Raw genomic sequence first — 20,862 nt, 5'->3', positions numbered from 1 at the left:
ATGAAGTAATATATGATAAAGTTTACTTAACCAACTAATTCATTTATTGGACTTTCAGGCATGAGACTATTAACAACTATGAAGAAAAAATTAAAGCAAGTCAAAATCAATTGCAGAACCACTTCATATTTTAAAAGACTTGTGTCATGCAAATGCAATGAACTGTCTCATAATGTCTTTCAAAGACTTAACTTCAAGTCAAATTGTATTTTCCTCCTAAAACAAAATTCCAGATTTTAGTGAATTGAAATATCTTAGTTAAAAAAAGAGAGAGAGAGAGTGCAAGACAGCCCTAGCCAGTGTGGCTCAGTTGGTTAGGTGTTGACTCACAAACAGAGAAGTTGCCAGTTCAATTCCCAGTCAGGGCACATGCCTGGGATGTGAGCTGAGCACTGTCCCCAGGTGCCAGGCAGGGGCACTTGCAGAAGGCAGCCAATCGATGTTTCTCTCACATCAATATTTTTCTCCCTCTGTGTTTCCCTCCCTCCCCATCTCTAAAATAAAATGAAAAATAATTTTTTTAAAAAAGAGATATTTTAATTTTTGCCTAACTTACTAAATTTATGTTGCCATTTTAAAGGTACCCTCTAATAAAGTTAGAACTAGCAAAGTATTGACATAACCATTTGGCTTTACTTAAATAAAAACAAACAAAAACAAAAACCAAGGTTTGGACTATAGTGGCACATTTAAAAACGTCTGTTGTCCAAAGAATCAGGTTACCTACTCCACTGGTCTATGAAGCAGTACAACCCCAAAGAACAGAAAGCCGTTTTAAATGATGTGATTTCAAATGGGCCATTCTGTTTTTCGAAACTAGCCAGAAAAAAAAAGAAAGCACCATTTTCATACACTCTAAAAACTGCGTATAAAATTCACTTGCCTTTTGTATTACAAAAACAGCAAACTGTTGATTTATGAAGTACTTATATTTAAATAAAATAATGCAGGTAAGTTAAGTTTGAAACAAATGTAGAATACTTACAGCTTTATTATATTTGAATTCTGGGGATTGAAGAGTAACTTTTTCCTTTCAATGATACCAACTCAATTAATCATCTACTAACACCTTTACAACAACATATTTTCTTTGTCTTTGGCCCAGTCTGTAATTTCTTACTGAACAGACCACCTCTGTGTAGAATTACTGTTTCATACTGGTTGGCTCTTAATTTAGTTATAAGGCTATCCAGCAATTCCAACTTTGAAATTTTTTTAAATGCACAAATTCAAAAAAAGTACCAATGTCCTACATTTAGTTGATTTTTATGTATTTAAAACCATTGTAAAACTGTTTTTTTCTAGCTGTCTACTTCCTTTTAGCTGTAGTGATGATAGCTATAATAAGGAAGTCTTTCTTTAAGTGAACATATAAAAGAGCAGAGATTACAGTGTATTATATTTGTTAAACACTTTTTGTGTTCAGTGGAAATATTTTCTGCAGTTTTCCTTTCCAAGTAGGAAAGCACACTTCAAAAATAATTTAGCCGTACTTTTACTTTAGCATTATTCTGTTGGAAGCTGCTTCCTGCTGATCCTTCTCATTTCCTGATGGTAGACCCTGTAGGTTTTAGAGCACAGCATTTAACTCTACTGAAATAATCCCCAGTATAGTGGCCATACCAAAATGTAATCAGTTAGTGATGATAGGTGAATCTCTTGGATTTGTTCTGTTTGAATGTTTGGGATAAAACATTCACATACATGTGTACCATATCTGAACCTTAAGCCATAAATCTAGGTATACTAGAAGTATCACTTTGTTTATGTTCTTTATAATAGAACTTAACAGTTGTCCCAAACACCTGTCCCACCTGGTGGTAGTAACCTAATTGATGGAAATCTAGTCAGCTGACAGCCTTTAACTTTGTCCACTCAAATATTCTATGTTTGATTTAGAGTTTTCCCCCATTCACTCTTTTGTCAAGTTTGCAGGTACATTCTGGATGGCAATGGTGGGGAAGAGGAATGGGAGGCAAGTTTGGTCTTCAGTCATCATTATTTACACTAGAATCCACTGAAATTCACCTCACTTTTTTCTTCCCCAGTTGCCATTGTCCCACCATGTCAGTATCTACCTTGGCCATCCTGGCCAAGCTCTCTGATCCACATACATGTATAGCTATTTTCTCATTGCAGGTGTAAAGTCTCCTTAGAAAGGCCTCTAAAGATATACCCTTCCATAGTTGGCCGCATGGAAATAACATTCTGCTGCTCCCCTCTCCACGCTGGGTGCGTGCAGGACTCAGACTCTCTCGTGTCCCTTGGTCCAGACCTCTCACGCCAAAACTTCTACTCAGGGCAGCTTATGTGGACTCCTCCATGAGGACTTTAGTCTCTCTAGCCACCTCTCTGGGCCCAAATCCCCAGGCTTATCTGGAGTTACAATTGTTCAAACTACCCTAAGTCTTAAAGGACAAAGTAGGGTGAAGGGTTCTTGTCAGAGATATACGTGTCAGCATTGAACAGTCTTGCTTTCTTCTTTCTCCAACTTGAAGACCTTTATAGCCTTTGAAACAGGAAAAAATCTCTTACATTAATATAATCCTTCTAAATCTGTTCTTTGTGGCATCAGTTTTATGACTTGGATCCTTTGTAACTTTGGTTTTTAATACTCAAAGATAGACTTTTAACATTTAAAATTCAGGCTTTTGTATTTAAAAAAATATATTATTCTCGAAGTATTACCCACCCTTTAAGAGGACTATTTTGAAATTCATAGCTGGGGAAAGTCTATTTTGAAAATCAAAAATCTAAAACAGGTCTATCATTTTTCTTAAAAAGAAAAATACAAAGGAAATACTGCTTAATGTTATTTACTACTTAATTAGTGCTATTTAAGATAACTGAAATCATATCTTTTTCACTATTTAAAATATTTACTTCATTGTGTTCTAAAAAATATATATATACATATATCATAGCAATCATATGTTCCAGAAACTTCAACTAAAACTAGGTCACCAACTATCACATTTTTTGGTTTCCTTACCCTTAGAAAGACTTTACATCAGTGACTTTTTAAAGCAAGTACAATAGTTTTCCAAGTTTGAAGTAGAACCCTTTATCCATATATCTCCCCATTATCAAATTCTAACAAAGTTAGATTTTTATTTCATATGTAAAATACCCTTTTTCTCTATGACTAGATATACTATTTCTTCTTAAAGTGTTTAAGCTCATTTTCAGAAGGTGTAATATCTTATGAAATTATTTATTTTGTTGTCAAATTTAATCTTTGGCACAATTCATCTTCTAATTTGAATAACTTAACATCCCATTTTGGTGGAATTTCATGTTTGTGAGAAGTTTTGATGACCTTTGAGAAATGTGTATGGTAATGATCACACACTTTTTTAAAAAAAATTGTGAACTAGTCACTTCACATTTTTATTTTTAAAATAATTTTAGGATATCATCAGAATGGCATGACTTGTAAGGGTAAAGTTTCTAACTATTCTGGCAGACCAGTTGCTGCTGAATCAGTTATGATTTAAAACATCTTACACATGGAAAAACAAACAGTTTCGTGGGAAAAATATCTTTGCTTTGATTCACAAGTATGTTCTCCTCTATGCTTCCAGATAGCACATTTTAGGCTTATTGGGTCATGTCTGTTACTACCCTGTAAGTGCCTTGTGGTCAGGGACTTTGACTTTGCATTCCCAGCACATAACAAAATCCCTGATACAAACTGCTCAATAAATGTTTACTAACTCATTAAGTACTTAACCACTTTCAATAGGGAGGCAAAGGCCCTACCTGAAAATGGGGACATTTGTTAAATAATCTATCCAGTTCCCTTGTAGAACTCTGATTTAAATTCTTAAACCACAAATTGGGAGCTAGTTGGAAATTCGTAAATTATCTGGTCAAATTTTCCCAGTTGGGGGTTGAAGAAAATGACTCCCAGGAACTTTAAATGGCCGTCCCAATGATATCCAACTACTGAGCGGCAGTACTTGCTGTAATGTAGCATCCAGGTCTCAGGGTCCTTTTCTGGGCCTTCAGTTTAATTTACTACATTTAGTACAATCAACTGACAACTGTGATTTACATTTTTAGGGTCCTAAGGGGAAAAAAGGAGCTCCTGGTCCTTCTGGGAAACCTGGGATTCCTGTAAGTAACAAGTATTTTGCATCTTTCTTGCTTTTCTTAATAAAATTGGCAAACTTTAGCAAGCAGCAAAGTTTGGAGCCAATTATGACAAGTGTTAGATAAATCAGATCTCCTTTAAAAAAAATTGTAAGCCCATGCTGGGACACAGAGGAAACAAAATATGACCATTAGCTCAACCCCAGCTTGCTGTTTAAATATGTCTCTGTAATTGGGGTGCCATTCTTCAGTGTTCTGGAGCCCTTTCTGTGGACCCATGCCACTCTCTGATGGGAAACTAAAAAACAGGGAATTTGGAATCACGACTAAATGGTTGGTGACAAAGGTTAGAGATCTTAAAGCATGAATAGAAAGACATGAGCTGCATTTTAAATGAAGGATTCAACCTCTCGTTTCCTTGGTAAATAGAATAGAAGGCCTTAGGAAAAAAATTTTAAACTCATCATGGAACAAAAATTAATTATATTGTAGCCATCAGTTTCCTCCTCTGACCAGGTAAATATGTGTTGACTGGATTATTAGCAAAGGTTTCCTGCTGGTCTTCCCTGGGAAGAGGGGGCCGGGGGAGCCAGGGATGTGAATACCTGTTTAGGTGTGGCCTGTGTTGGTTCAAAACAGTAGAGAAAAGAAACATAAATTATAACACATTCAGATCAGAGATTCATACAGATAAAATCCAGTTGCCCAAGAGTAGAACCAAATTGTTCAGGCCTTTACTCAGTCATGCAATTAATTATCTGATTCAAAGTGGCAACAAAATGAGCCATAATTTGTTTGTTTGGAAATTAATACACTATGAGCTTTTGTAGATGGTCTCTGGAAGCATAGAGAAGAACATACTTGTGAATCAAAAAAAAAGATATTTATTTCCTGTAGAACTGTTTGTTTTTCCATGTCAAAGATGTTTTAAATCATAGCTGATGCAGCAGCAGTTGATCTGCCAGGATAGTTAGAAACTTCACCCTTACAAATCATGCCATCTATACCTATATTCTAAGCTGACAGGTGCACATGGCTGATCTTTTCTCTACAGGTGGAGAAAGCAGGGGCTGGCCCAATGAGGACAACCAGAGATTCACGCTAGAGTTGAAAAGGACACACAGTAAATGGCTAATTAGCTGGGCACTTTTGTTTAGGGAACTCACAAGGGCAGTGACCTGATCTGTTGAATCCAAATAGTAAACCATTAAGGAATCCAAGAAACAGGAAGATTTATTTTGGGACAGGGTATTAAAAATGTAAATGCCCTCCCCCCATAAATATAAACATATTTGTTATTTAATCATCTATACAGTATCTCTCTATAATCAAGTAATTTTTAATTACCAAGGGACTTCCAGGCCTACCTGGGCCAAAGGGGCTGCAAGGATATCATGGCACCGATGGCATTTCAGGAAACCCTGGAAAAGCTGGGCTACCAGGAAAACAGGGGCTTCCCGTGAGTAGACTGCACATTTCTTTGCTTTTTGTGTTTTATGAATAGTGTCTCCTTGCTAAACCATAGATATTCTGGCTTTCTTCCTTAGCTTTGACATTGGCTCCAATTAAGCCAATCATATCTTTAATAGTTATTTTGAAATCATGTTAATGATTTCCAGGGAGTATCAATGGGTACATTTACTTAGATACTTTCTATCTAATAATGCATATTTGTAATTTATGCCATTTTACACATATAAAATCTTGTAAATAAGAAGCAAAGTTTTAGGGGCCACCCACCCTGGCTATGTTTTGAGTTCATCAAAAACCACCTTTGGAACATCTGAGCCTTGGCAGTACCTCTAGGCAGTTCTGCCAAAAATTATTTTCCCTTTACTTTAACAGCCTCAGTATTTCACTTTACAAAAATTGTGTGGATATTTTTTCTCTGTTTATCTGGTGGTGGTATAGTGATACAGATTCTCTCTTATTTTTCTATAAAATTTCTACCTTATTTTCTCAGAAATTAAAAAATCATATTTTATCTTCATTTGGCTATTTCTCTTCTTTCCTTCCCTCTTGTCATCATAATCAAGATATTTTTGTTTTCCATGTTGTTTTCACTCAAAAATAGAAAAATTAACCACATACTTTCAAGAATGCACTAAAATGTACCCTTTTACATTTCTGTTATTTGTATATGCGCATCTGTTTTTCTCTGCTTAACTAATAAGTTAACCCTAGTTGTTTATCAAACATAGCATGATGCTATACCTAAATCCAAATCCAAATTAATATTTTTCATTCACTATGATGAGTTATCTCATTTGTTAAAAAAACTATGAAACTATGATATAACAAAATTATTTCAGAAATAGATATCTGCCTAGATTCTATCTGTAAAGGTGAATATTATTAGAGTCTATTTGTTTTACAGGCAATATGTCAGAACATAAAAGCATTAGGTTAAGACCTAGAAAACTTTGATAGTCAGGCTAGTATTTTTTTAACTAAAATAGATATCTTATAGATTTATGCCATTAAAATCAGTCTGGTTAAAAGAGGACTTTCATTTGAGATCTCAGTCTTAAAAGTAGCTCAAATCAAAACAAAACAAATAAAAATACTAATAAGAAAATATAGGAAGGTTTCAGGCTACAAGGTGAATAAACAAAACTGAATTGTATTTCTATATACTAACAATAAACAATCAAAAACTGACATTTAAAAAGGAGTTCTTAGAATAGCATTAAAATGGGATAATCTGACCCCCCCAAAATGTACAAACCTATATACTGAAAACTATAAAATATTGCAGACAGAAATTAAAGAGGACCTAAATTAGTAATATATATTTTATGTTAATGGATCAGAAAACTTAATACTATTAAGATGTCAATTATCCTATACATTGTCAGTTATCTTAAAACATTAAACATGCTCTTATTATATGACACAGTCATTGCACTTTTAGCCAAGAGAAATAAAAGCTATGTCCACACAAAAACTTGTCCATGAATACTCATAGTGGCTTTCTTTGTAATAGCCCCAAACTGGAAACAATCCAAGCATCCATCAAAAGATGAATCACTAAACAAATTGTGATATATATGTGCAATGAAATACTAGTTTGCAATAAAAAGAATGAATGTTGATACATGTTACCATGAAGCGATCTCAAAGTAGATATGCTGGGTTTTAAAAAAGCAGACAAAATAAGGGCACATACTCTATGATTCTATGTACATAAATTCTAGAAATTGTGAAGTAATCTGTAGTGAAAAAATCAAATTAGTGGTTTCTGGGAGATGGGAATGCACATTGGAAGGCATGAGAAGGATGGCTTACAAAGGGTCAGGGAACACTTTTGGCAGGTGGGTATGTCATATTGCTTGTGATAATGATCTCACAGGTGTATTCTTATGCCAGTTGACTTTATGTCAGTAATTTACAATTATGTAAAGTGGCGTTCTGTGAGGAAGGAGGGTGGAGAAATGACACTGAGATAAGTAAGAGTTAGTAAATTAGAAATAATGATTACATTGGGGAACAGGAAAGACACAATCTATGTAGAGAAAACTGCATAATTAAAGCTAGGAAGAACATTGTGTGTTTGAAGAACCATAAGAAGACCAGTTGGGACCTAAAGCTTAGTGAGCAGGGTGTAGAGTAATAGAGTTTGATTTTGTTCAGATATACAAGGGGATGCATCATGGTGGATATTGAAGGACATATTAAGGATATTGGTCATCATTTAAAGGTAATTAGAATTCATTAAGGTTTAAGCTTAGGAGGGACATTATCCAATTTTACATTTTTCAAAGGATGCCCTGTGGCTGTGGTATGGAAAATGGGCTGGAAGGTGGAAAGATTAGATGCAGGAGACTAATAAGAAGACTATTTATTGTGGTATTCCAGGCTACATATGTTCATGGCTTAGATCACACTGGGGAAGTGGAAATGGAAAGACATAGATGAATTTTGGTGGTATGCAGGAGGTGGCTTGATAAGACTTGATATTTGATTATGGGAGGTGAGGGAGGGAAAGGGGTGTCAAGGATCACTTTCACATTTTTAACTTATGCAAGTTTCTGACTCAGTGCACTGTAGGCCCCCACTAAAAAGACTGAAGGATAAGTTTATGACATTTTATGGTTAAGTTTATGACATTTAAGTGGAAGTAAGTCAGTAATTACATATTCTAGGCTAGAGCTTGGAGAGGAGGTCAAATATTATTTTAAGAGTCATCAACATATAAAAATGCACTAATCAGAATCCTATTAGGGAGCAGTTGGAATACTCAACTGGAATTTTAAAGAGACTCTCTAGAGAAATGCAGACAGGGTAAAAACAGCCAATGAAGAATGTGGGGAACTTACAGGCTATCAATGGTAGGAAATGGTTACCACCCTTAGACCTGAAAGGTTAAAGAAAAAAAATAATGTCAAGTTGAGAGTCAAGCTGAGATGTGGAGCTATTGGAAAAGGACAGAATACCAAAGCTGGAAGGTTATGGGAGAAATAAAGATATTACCCCTCTCTCTCTGCCCACATTTCTGTACTAGTGGTACAGAACCGTTGCACCACTAGTTGAACCATTGGCCAACACCAACTGGAAGTATGAGGATGAGAGAACCCAAGTGATATAGTCAAAGAAGGTCAGATTCCCAGAACAAATGACATGATCAAGAAGGGGCAGTGAATGAATTTGAGGGGCAAATGGAAAAGGCAAACATACATATGAAGTACACAATGGAAAGAAGGTCCAGAACAAGCTGTGAGGTGTTCTGTCATTTAGAAGGCAGGTACAGGAGGAAGGGAAGACTTCAAAGGAAACTGAGATGGAGTGATTGTGATCAATAGAAGAAAAAGAAGGCAATGCCATGAAAACTCAAGAATGTCCCAGGAATGAAAAAGTCATCAAGTATATCTAATAATCCTGAGAGAGTGCATTGGGCTGGGCATTTGTTTATTAATTGTGTTTTTGTTATTTTGGCTACTCAACATCTTAAGTCCATTTTTATTTTTACTTCCTTTTTTTTAGTCTTTGTAGGAGACTAGTGTCTCCTACAGAAGTCAAAAATTTCATACTCTTACCTCTCAGCCCCTCATTGAAACAAGGATGTAGGCCCATGACCTAAGCCTAACCAATCAGTTATATTCACGAGGCCTTCACTGAGGAGTTGGTGATACACAGAAGCAGTAACATCAGTAGACCTCAGTTTCCAAGGCTGGTGCACAATGCAGGGTCCAAATTCAGGCTGCCTGACCTCCCTTTAATTCTATCCATTTTTCAAACCTGCTTTTCCAGGTTTATGAGTGATTGTATGAGCTACTCATTGTCTCTTCGATAAATTTCTGCTTAAAGCCTCCAGGGTTGGTTTCCAATGTTTGCAAGTAAGGACCCTGACTAATACAAAAGGCTACTAAGATGAAATTCTAACGATTGTATTTTTTTATTGTTGTTTAAATACATTTGTCTCCATTTTCAATCCACCATGCCCCCCAGCCCCATCCATCCCTACTTCCCACCCTCAAACCACCCCCTTTGGCTTTGTCTAAGTGTCCTTCATACACATTCCTTGATGCCCACTCTGCTCACCCCTTATCCCCTATTATCCTTCTCCCTCCTCCTCTCTGGCTACTGTCAGTTTGTTCTTTATTTCAATGTCTCTGGTTATGTTTTGCTTGCTTGTTTGTTTTATTGCTTAGGTTCCACTTATAGGTAAGATCATATGGTATTTGTCTTTCACCCTCTGGCTTATTTCACTTAGCATAATTCTCTCCAATCAATCCATGCTGTCATGAAGGGTAGGAGCTCCTTTTTTTCTGCTGCATGGTATATTCCATTGTGTAAATGTACCACAGTTTTTTGATCCACTCATTTACTGATGGGTACTTAGGTTGCTTCCAGCACTTGGCTATTGTGAATTGTGTTGCTATGAACATCGGGGTGCATAGGTTCTTTTGAATTGGTGTTTCAGGATTTTTAGGGTATAATACCAGCAGTGGGATTGCTGGGTCATAAGACAGTTCCATTTTTAGTTTTCTAAGGAAATTTTATACTGTTTTCCTCAGTGCCTTCCATCTGTGAAAGTCACAGTCTGCATTCCCACCAACAGTGTCCTAGGGTCCTCTTTTCTCCATGACCTCTCCAACACTTGCTCTTTTTTGATTTGTTTATGATGGCCATTCTGACTGGTGTGAAGTGGTATCTCATTATGGTTTTAATTGCATCTTTCTGATGGCTAGTGATGTTGAGCATCTTTTCATATGTCTCTGGGCCCTCTGTATGTCCTCCTTGGAGAAGTGTCTGTTCAAGTCCTTTGCCTATTTTTTAATTGGGTTGTTTGTCTTCCTGGAATGGAGTTGTGTAACCGTTGTATTTTAGTATTTGGTGGTCATTGGTAACTTTAGCAAATAATGATTTGACTTGATGAGTGGGGGCAGAAACAGGATTGGAGTGCTTAGGAGAGAATCAAGAAAGTCAAACAATTTAGTAGAGAACTTCGGCTCTGAAGGAGAAAGTAGGGCAATAACTAGAGAAGAAACTGAGATTCAGGTAGAAAGTATTTTTAAATAGAGATTCTTGGCCCTATTTAAATGCTAGAAGGAGCTAGTAGAGATGGAAAGGCTGAAGACATGAGAAGGGAGAATCTGAGTATGAATTGGTAGGACAACAAAACCTGCATAGTCTAGCTCCATTTCCTAAGTTATTTTTCTTCTAGTTGGGGATTATTTTTTAAAGCCAGATTCTGAACCACATGTCCCTTTACATATGGCTAGTATAAAAAGCTCATTGAATTTTGCGATGAAAGAAATTGGAACGAATTACAATAATGTTGAATACCTCTCAGGACCATGAAGTTGAATGATGTCTGGTATTGCAATTAGTAAGCAATGACTTATCAGATCATAAATCATCATCTCTTGTTTTTTAGCTTTTTGTAAGAATAAGTTAGAATAATTTCACATGTGTACTTAGGGTAACAAGATGTTGTTAAGTGTTAAAGTGTTTTATATTCATCAAAATAAAAACAAAATAACTTTTCCTTGAGGAATTCCCCTTTTAACCACAAGATTTACTTTGGTTATTGTGAATATGGAAATGTTTCTTACAAATGTCTCTGTTCCCTGTAGAATGATTGCTGTGAAAGTAGAATGATAGTGTCTTCTCAATGGAATTAGGTAGCAATGGCTGAACTGGTCATTAGGGAATGTGACTTTTAGTATGATTACTTCTAAAACCTACTATGTTAATGGAAAAACTACTTCAGAGAGTAATATGGTCTCTAAATACTAGCAAATTCCATGGAATATTTTCAACAATGGATAAGGACATCTTTCCTTTGGTCTTTTTTTTTTTCTTAAGATCATGGCATGGTGGTGTTTTTGGCTTACTTTTCAATACTGCTGGATTTTTCCACTGAGAAAAATATTTATTCTGGGATTTCTCGCATTATGCAACTGCCTGATTTTCCTAAACAATATTCTTTATTTCTTTTTGTCTTTTTTTTTTATGTAGCCAAGGATTTAAAGAATTCCTGGCAAATGCACTGCAGTTTCAATAGTTTTTTTCAAGGTCACATGACTATAACCAAAGGACAGTTTTGGGGAAGTTCAAAGTTGCCTGTGTTAATTTCCTCCTATACAAATGAGTGTTTTAAGACTACTCAACTTAGCACATTTGTAGTAAATGAGTCTACATGCTGTTTTCATTGAATTGGACTTCTATACAAGCATAGTTCCTCAATCATTTATGGAAAAGAAAACAACTTTTCTCTGCAAAGATCATAAATCCATTTGTCATCAAAATGAAGGCTTACCAGTCCTTATTTTTCATTGCTACAACTAATAAAATTGGTTATTGGAAAAGAGGGGAAGAAGCACAGCTAACAACTTGATTTAGGACAAATCAAGGCCTTTCAATCCTGACTGCAGTTTGTGAGGTGAACACAGGCTTAAATGTTGTCTCAAATGATACGCTTGTCTTAAAAGAACATTGAAAGTTTTGAGTTTTCCACTTATGGATTGTGTCCAGTATAAGAAGGGAAAACACACTTCGTCAGCCAACTCATAATCCAAGCACAGAGTAGCAGGACCACCACGGGAGCTTCTATTAGAAACACCAGCGCAGTCTTGCCACCTGCCTAGGCTGTGTTTTCTGGTCCATGAACTAGTCACACTAAAGAAGCAGAAGTTTCTAAGATTTCTTGTCAGTGTTTTGAAGAAAGAAACATACCTTCCTTGACCAGATCTACACTCAGCATATCCTGTTAACTCTTGGTCACTAAAAGACTGATTCTCTAGTTATGGCTTATCTGGATTACCACTTTTTCCTTGTTCTCCCCCTGCCACTTGTTTTGGCCCATTTCCTGCTCATTAGAAACTCTTTCAGAGCAGATGAAACTCAGTCTATTTGGCTGCTTATTAGCAACAAAATGAAAGATTTGCTAAAAGATTACCTTTCCTACTTGAATCTTCAGTGACTCCCACCCAATCTAACCTAGTTCATACTCTTTGTAGAATGCTGTTCCTTCACAATCTGAACTCTGTTTACATATCCAGTCTTATGTTCTACCTTCCTCCTCGTGTGTGCATTTCAGTGATAATAACAACAAACAATCATTAAATTCTTATTGTGTGTCAGGCAGTATTCCAGGTGTTGAATATGTATAAAGTTATTCAGTCCTCACAAAAACCCCATGAACTAGGTAAACATGTTATCTCCAGGTTACAGAAAAGGAAACGGGGACTCAAAAAACTAAATAGCTTATCCAAGGTCACACAGACAACAACTGACAGAGCCAGAATTCAAATTGAGGCCATGCACACTCAGAGCATGTGTTCTTAACCACTATGCTGTACTCCCTCCAGTACATGTGCTTAATTACTTAGATATCCACCAAAGCCTATGTATTTCCCTCACTTTCATGCCTTTGTTCATACATTTTTTTCCCTCAGTTTGGAAAGCACTTTGATCTTTCCCTCTAAATTACAGAAGAACAACTTTTTGATCTTTCAGGACTAAGTTGAACTGTTAGCTCCGTTCAGGCACACGTCTGGGACTCCACTCAGTTCAGCATGCCTGCTCTGAACTTCTGTGTTCTTTGCACACTGCTTCTGTCAGAGCCTCAATGATAAGGTTTCTGATTACTTATCTTCATGTCTTTCTTCCCCAAGAATTGTAAACTTCTATAGAACTGGTATTGTGTTGTATTCATCTGTGTATCCCTAGCACCTAGCACAGTGTCAGACCCATAGAGGAAGCTCAATAAATATTTGAGGAATCAATATTCTTTGAATAAGAAGCATGACTTTGGAGACTGGAGTTTAAAATTAACCTGTGTTAGCTACTTAATATCTTAAACATCACCTGTAAAATGAGTACAATAATACATAATTCATGTGGTTTTTATAAGAATCAAATGAGATATTATATGTGAAATGCTTAGTATACTGCATGGACTTACTGAGTTATCATCCTTTTTTTACCATATTCTTTTTAAAATTATTTTTATTGATTATGCTATTAAAGTTCTCCCCAATTTTCCCTTTCTGCCCCCCTCCACCCAGCACTTCCTACCCCCTCAGGCTATCCCCACACCATTGTTCCTGTCCATGGGTCATGCATATAAGTTCTTTCATCCTATACTGTACTTGACATCCCATGGCTATTCTGTAACTGTTTGTACTTCTTAATCCCCTCACCAGCTTCACCCATTCCTTGATACTCCCTCCCATCTGTCAACTATAAAATGTTCTACATATCCATAAGTCTGTCTCTGTTCTTTGCTAGGTTTGTTTTTTGGATACAATAGTTGATAGCTATGTATTTATTGCCATTTTATTTTTCAGAGTTTTAATCTTCTTTTTATTAAATAAGTCTCTTTATATTTCATATAATAATGGCTTAGTGATGCTGAACTCCTTTAGTTTTTCTTGTCTGGGAAGCTCTTTATCTGCCCTTCAATTCTAAATGATAGCTTTGCTGGGTAGAGCAGTCTTGGATATAGGTCCCTACTTTTCATGACTTTGAGTGTTTCTTGCCAATCCCTTCTACCCTGAAAAGTTTCCTCTGAGAAATCAGCTTACAATCTTATGTGAACACCCCTGTAGGTAACTAACTGCTTTTCTCTTGCTGTATTTACAATTCTCTCTTTATCTCTAACCTTTAACATTTCGATTCTGATGTGTCTTGGTGTGGACCTCTTTTCACCCATCTTGTTGGGGACCTTCTGTGGTTCCTAGACTTGCATGTCTATTTCCTTCACCAAATTAGGGAAGTTTTCTTTCATTATTTTTTCAAATAGATTTCCAATTTCTTGCTCTTTCTCTTCTCCTTCTAGCACCCCTATGATGTGAATGTTAGACCTCTTAAAGTTGTCCCAGAGGCTCCTTACACCTTCCTCCCTTGGGGGAATTTTTTCCTCTTGTTATTCTGATTGGTTGTTCTTTGCTTCCTTATGTTCCAAATCATTGATCTGGTTCACAGCTTCATCCACTCTACTGTTGTTTCCTTATTAATTGTTCTTGATTTCAATTAGTGTATTCTTTGTTTCTGACTGGACCTGTTTTAAGCTGTTGAGATACTCACTAAGTTCCTTGAGCATCCTTATAACCAGTGTTTTGAACTCTGCATCTGATAGATTGCTTATCTCTATTCTGTTTAGTTCCTTTTCTGGGACATTGATCTTCTCTTTCATTTAAACTATGTTTCATTGTCTCCTCATTTTCACAGGTTCCCTGAGTTTGTTTCTATGTATTAGGTAGAGCTGCTATGACTCCCTGTTTTGGTAGTATGGCCTAATGCAGTAGGTGTCCTATAGAGTCCAGTGGCATAGCCTTCCCTATCACCCAAGCTGAGTACTCATGGTGTACCCTTCATGTGGGCTGAGTATACCTTTCTCTTGTAATTGAGCCTTGATTGCTTTTGGCAGGTCAATAGGAGGAATTAACCTAAGACAATTAGCTGCAAAGACTGGCTGTGACCACTGACCACCAACCTCTGTCCTCCGTGGAGGATCAGGTCTGCAGGGACCAGGTGGTGCTGCTTTGACGTGGTCTGTAGTTGTTCACTGGGTATGCATGCTCTGGGATTTCCTGGGTGGTACAAGTCATGGTCAGCCCCCAGCCTGTTTTCTGCCCAGGAACACCCTGCATGAGCAATAAGACAATCTGAGATGGCTGCTACCTGCTCTGACCTTGGATATTCCTAGGCAAAATCAAACTGTGAATCTAAGCTGGCTGCTGCTAGTGCTGGGCCTGTGTTCACTTAGCCAAAGGTATGGAGGCTGGGGGCTCACTGATGCTGGCTATTGCTTGTTTGATGGGATTTAGGAAATTGTGAAGCATGAGCCAAGAGCAGCCATTCATATGGAAAAGTCAGGGTAACAGTTTCAGTGGGCCCATGAATTGGGTGGATGCCGTCTCAGGACATCTCCAGGGTGGGGCAAACAGGTTAGCCAAATTGACTGACAGAGTCTCAGATATGGCACCTGGCTGCTGGTTCTGTGGCTCTGGGAGAGAGGGGGCTCAGAAAAGGACAAGGGCCTTTGCTCACCTGTCTATCTGAGAGAAAACTTTCCCCTAGCTCTTGCCTTGATGCCAGACACTTCAGTTCCTCCCCATATGCCACTGGTGCCTTTCAAGCTGCTACCCCAGTGCTGAAGCTCAGAGGGAGTGAGTCTGGGTAAGCCCATGTGTGGGTTCTTGAAAGGGAACTGCTTGGGACTCCAGAAGTTTCTTCCACCAAATTAATCTCCATTGGTTTATGCAGCCAGCAGTTATGGGTATTTATGTTCTTGGCCCTGGAACTCTGGGCTGGGATCCTGTGTGGGGCTAGGACTCCTCATTCCTAAGATATCCCTCCTGAATTTTCATCTACCACATGTGGATGTGGGACCAGCCCATCCTGCACCTTTGTCTCTCCTACCAGTCTGGATGGATGCAGTTTCTTTAATTCTGTAGTTGTCAGACATACATCCAACTCAATTTCTGACAGTTCTGCGTGATAGTTGTTCTATATTTTAGTTGTAATTTTGAGGTAATTATGTGAGGAGGCAAGCCATGTTTACCTATGCTGCCATCTTGAGTTATCATTTTTAAATATCAAATATTTATGGTTAAGCTAACATTTATTCACTCAACAAATACTTGTTTAGTGCCTAGCAGAGCTGGACATTAGGGAATATAGCAGTGAATGAGGCAGGCAGAGAACTGCCCTGGTGAACACACATGGAACAGCAAGAAACTGCTGACGTTTGAGCATTTCTGACCCACACCCCAGAAAGTACAATTTAATAGATCAACCAAGTAATTAAGTAGCAATCTATAAATTTTTAATTACAAACTGTGGTAAGTGCTATGAATGAAATAGATAGGGTTTTGGTATAGAGCATAATGGGAAACATTACTGATGAAGCAGACGATGGTGGCCTCCCTGAGGTTACACTTCAACTGAGCACTGAAGGTAAGACTGAGCCAGATATATAAAGGATGACAGAAGAACATACCATAAGATGGGACTGAAATGAAAACAAAACAAAACAAAACAAAACCCTGCAGTCAGGAAGTATTTGGCATATTCACAGGATTATCAGAGGATCAGATAAGATAGTGTGGAGAGAGATTTGTCATTTTTGAAATAAAACATGAACATTTAATTTTTTCATAGTGATGTGAGCCTAGACCTGTCTAAGAGTCAAAGTATAGGTGAAATATCCTCTTTCAGTCCCTGTTAGTCCTGTGATTTTTGAGATGAGGCCTGTATAAAGATTTCACATGATACACTATCTTGTTCAATATTATAGTGGCATTTGCACTGTCCATTTTGCAGGATGGATAAACTACCAGTAGTTCTAATGGAAATGTGTAAATCATTTCTGTGAGGTAATACAATGTTGAAATGCCTGTATTCATTAAGACTGAACAAGAGTGAGTTTTGTATACTCTTGGGAATGGACCAACGTCAAGCAGACCTGCCTTTACTACCTAGACTCACCTCAAGCCTGCTCTGAGTCCCATAAGCTTTAATATGTTTAGAGATTCAAAAGTTGCCTCCTAAATTTAGTACACAGCTCATTCATAAATCTTATTTCTAGCGGTCAGCCATATTATGTATGACTGGCACTGTAGGAAAATATATGAATGCTACATTATTTCTGTATGTTGTAGCCCTGCATATAATCACCTAATAATTACTACCCCACATATTTTTAAACAGCCAATTCTTTCCTGGAGGGATATATTTAGTAAGCCAAATAAAATGAGAAAATCCTACTTAAACTGAATGTTTTTAGTAGCTTAGAGTAAAGGAAGCAAAGTATTACTTTTATAACCCATTAGTTTGCTGGCTTAACCAAAAATACAGGAAATATATTGTCTAATAATATAAAAATATCAGGGTGTCACAGTTATTTTTCTGTTCTATAGAGAGTAAATTAATTTTAATTACTATATTTTCACACTGTAAATAACTATATCAGCATGATACCATAAGCGCAGAGGGTGCTTAGCAGTAGAGAAAGGAAAAAATTTCCTTGTAATTTCAAGGATAGTATTTTTTTTGAAAAATTAACTAATTTCAAGTTCAGTGTTATTTTAAGTTTATCATTTTACTGTTGAAAAATCAATCAAATTAGCATAAAACATTTATCATTTCACTCAATATAATTTTTAAGATAATATGCCTTTGTTAATCTTCTCTTCAATGTGGATTTCTATCATTGCCTACAATAAACTATTTTTTCTTACTTATTCCTTAATGTATTTGTGTCAGTCCTAATGAGAATAAGGCACCTAAACCAAGGGACCTGGAAAATAACATAGTGACGGTCTCTTTGCTCTGTTTTACTATTACTGAGCACTGAAGGTAAGACTGAGCCAGATATATAAAGAATGACAGAAGAACGTACCATAAGATGGGACTGAAATGAAAAAAACAAACTAGTCATCATTGTTCCAAAGTCTGTCTCTGTGTCTGTACTCTAAATTTGTGCACATAGCCCCATTTTCATTTCCAGGTCTTTCCATTCAGATCCAGGATGAAGGCAGATTTATACTTAAGTTATTCCTTCCATTTCCTACAGGGAAGTCAAAGTAAAAGGCAACTCTGTCATCTTTCTATAACTGACATCAGTTTAAATAAAGCAGTCCAGGTTCCCGCCAAGATGGAGATGTAGGTAGATACATATCGCGTCCTCAAACAACCAAAAGAAGGAAAACAGCCAATTTAAAAACAAAAGACAACCAGAAATACCAGAAAATCAAACTGCATGGAGTTTGATCACATTTGAGGGTTATCAGTGGGGAAGGGGCAGGAGAGAATGTGGGAACAGATACAGAGAAGAAGAAGCATAAATGGTAGGTACAAAATAGACAAGGGGAGGTTAAGAACAGTATAGGGAATGGAGAAGTAAAAGAACTTAGAAGTACAACACATGGACATGAACTAAGAGGGTGAATGCTGGAGGGAAAGCAGGTGCACAGTGGAGGAAGATAAAGGGGAGGAAAACAATGGGACAACTGTAATCACATAATTAATAAAATATACTTAAAAATAAAATAACCATATTGCCATTACAATTTATGATATGTGGAAGACATTCAATAAAAAATAAATCTTGTAGTTGATGTTGTTGTTGTCATTACTAATCCAGTGTGTATTTCCTTAGAATCCAACCCTTATGTAGCCAGCAGTTTCAGTCTTATCAAAAATTGACACTTTCCTGCAGAAGTTAAAGCCAATTTAAGGTTATAAATTTACAACTTGTAGATAACTACTTCTGGAGAGCTAATGCACAACACAGTAATTATAGTCAACAATTCTGTATTGTAAACTGCAAAGATGCTCAGAACCCAAATCTTAACCATTCTAAAAACAACAAAAAAGAAATAATAAATATTTGTTGACATGATAAAGTTATTAGCTATGCTACTACTGTATTAATCATATTGCAAAATATAAATGTATGAAACCAACATGTTCTATACTTATACTTGTATAATACTATGTGCCAATTATATCTCAGTAAAACAATAAACCAAGTAGGCAGTTTGGCACATATCTGAGGATAATGGAAATCTGTGGCCATGAGACATCATATACTCTTACCATTTTATTAACTTTTTAAAGACTTAGATAAATTGTTGATTGGTTTCAGCATCTCTGTACAAATTGTGATGTTATTTATTTTTTAAAGATGCTCAGAATGACTTACCCTTTGCTGATGGGTTTTAGTCAAATGATTTTTAAGGCATTGGAAAAAATGCCTAGGGATTAACATCTGTTTCTCTTGAAAGCAAAATTACTCATCCATCTGTGTATTCATAATAAAAAATGTTTGTTCTCTACTTGTATGAAACAGTGTTTGGAACTTTGTACAGAACACTCTGCTACTGTCCTCAAATTTCTCTCTAAGAAACCAACATGAACAATAAATAACTTGGAGCATATTTGTTGTGTCATATTAAACATCTGATAGCACTGCTAGTAAAATAAACTTTCTAGTGTACAGTTAACTCTAAGGTCATTATTCTCCACTAAAGCACCTGTCAACTTCAGCGGTGTTCATTCAGATGCTGTACATTGTCCACTGACCACCTGAAAGATACATTTTTTTTCATGTTGGAGAATAAAGGTCTGAAAAATTACCTAAAATTGCAAGGAAAGTGAAGTGAAATGGTACTATGTTAGAATTCTGGAATTTTGAGGCATCCTAAAATCATGTAGCATAATCTGTCATGTGATGCACATCCTCTCTCTGTGTCATCAGTTACTCCTATAATACACATAGGGATAGGATACTGAATGCCTTGCAAGACAACACACAAATCTACTGTTAGGTATGGCAGTGCTTATGTTCAGGTGACCCTTATTTTACTTGATGTGGCTCCAAAGCACAAGAATAGTGATGCTGGTGATGCATATCTGCTAAAGGGAAGCCATAAAGTGCTTCTTTTAAGTGAAAAGGTGAGTACAGTACAATAAGGTATTTTGAGAAAGATCACATTAATGTAACTTTTATGACAGCATAGTGTTATGATTGATCTATTATTAGTTATTGTTAGTCTCTTCCTATGCCTAATTTAGAAATTAAACTTCATTATAGGTATGTAGGTATGGGGAAAAAACATCATATACATATTCAGGGTTCATTACTATCCATGGTTTCAGGCATCCACTCAGGGTTTTGGAACCCATCTTCTTTGGACAAGAGGGGGACTTTGTCCTAACATCTGATGATTCATCTGGAGACAAGGAAAACCACTCAAAGCTTTGTCCTCATTTTTTCATTGACTATTAATACTGCTCCCATGTCTTCAACACTTTAAGCAACTGTTCCTACAAAAAGGCTAGCAATCTTAAACAAGTTTATTTTTGCTGCACAATTTAATTAAATCAAGAAGCAATTTTCCTTGCTGGGCTAACAAATGAACCATCAAAAACTTAACTTTATTTGCAACTTTCTTTTCTTTCTTTCTTTCTTTTTTTGAGGACAAATGCTGTTGTTATTAGATACTCCATTTTAAACTTCCTAATTTTTCTTAACTGTCACATTTCAGGAAATTGTGTCAAATACTTGGGCTACTAATGTTGATATATATTGTATATTATTTTTTAGCAAAACTATAGTCACTGAATAAAATACACAAAGCTTTGACATCTAATCTGATAACAGTAATCCATATTTCACTGTGCTTTAAACAAACACCAGTCAAAATTCACTTTTTTTTCCTTTTGTTGTTTTGACATGACCAATATGCACTGGTGCTAAAATAAATGTCACAGAGAGTCAACATATGTTCCACTTGAAACACTGGCAAG

At 36.5% G+C, this 20,862-nt stretch overlaps 1 protein-coding gene across 1 annotated transcript in view; it reads left to right on the top strand.

The window, feature by feature from the left end:
* Positions 1–20,862, top strand: part of COL24A1 (collagen type XXIV alpha 1 chain) — a 333,553-nt gene that overhangs the window by 273,071 nt on the left and 39,620 nt on the right. Inside the window, exons 47-48 of the mRNA XM_036026370.1 lie at positions 4,066–4,119; positions 5,447–5,554. Coding sequence (XP_035882263.1) covers positions 4,066–4,119; positions 5,447–5,554 — 162 coding nt within the window. The remainder of the gene's footprint in view (positions 1–4,065; positions 4,120–5,446; positions 5,555–20,862) is intronic.

Source organism: Phyllostomus discolor, chromosome 5 (assembly GCF_004126475.2).
Source record: "Phyllostomus discolor isolate MPI-MPIP mPhyDis1 chromosome 5, mPhyDis1.pri.v3, whole genome shotgun sequence".
Classification (NCBI taxonomy): domain Eukaryota; kingdom Metazoa; phylum Chordata; class Mammalia; order Chiroptera; family Phyllostomidae; genus Phyllostomus; species Phyllostomus discolor.
Note: the sequence above shows the minus strand (reverse complement) of the source record. Positions and strands in the feature narration are given on the sequence as shown.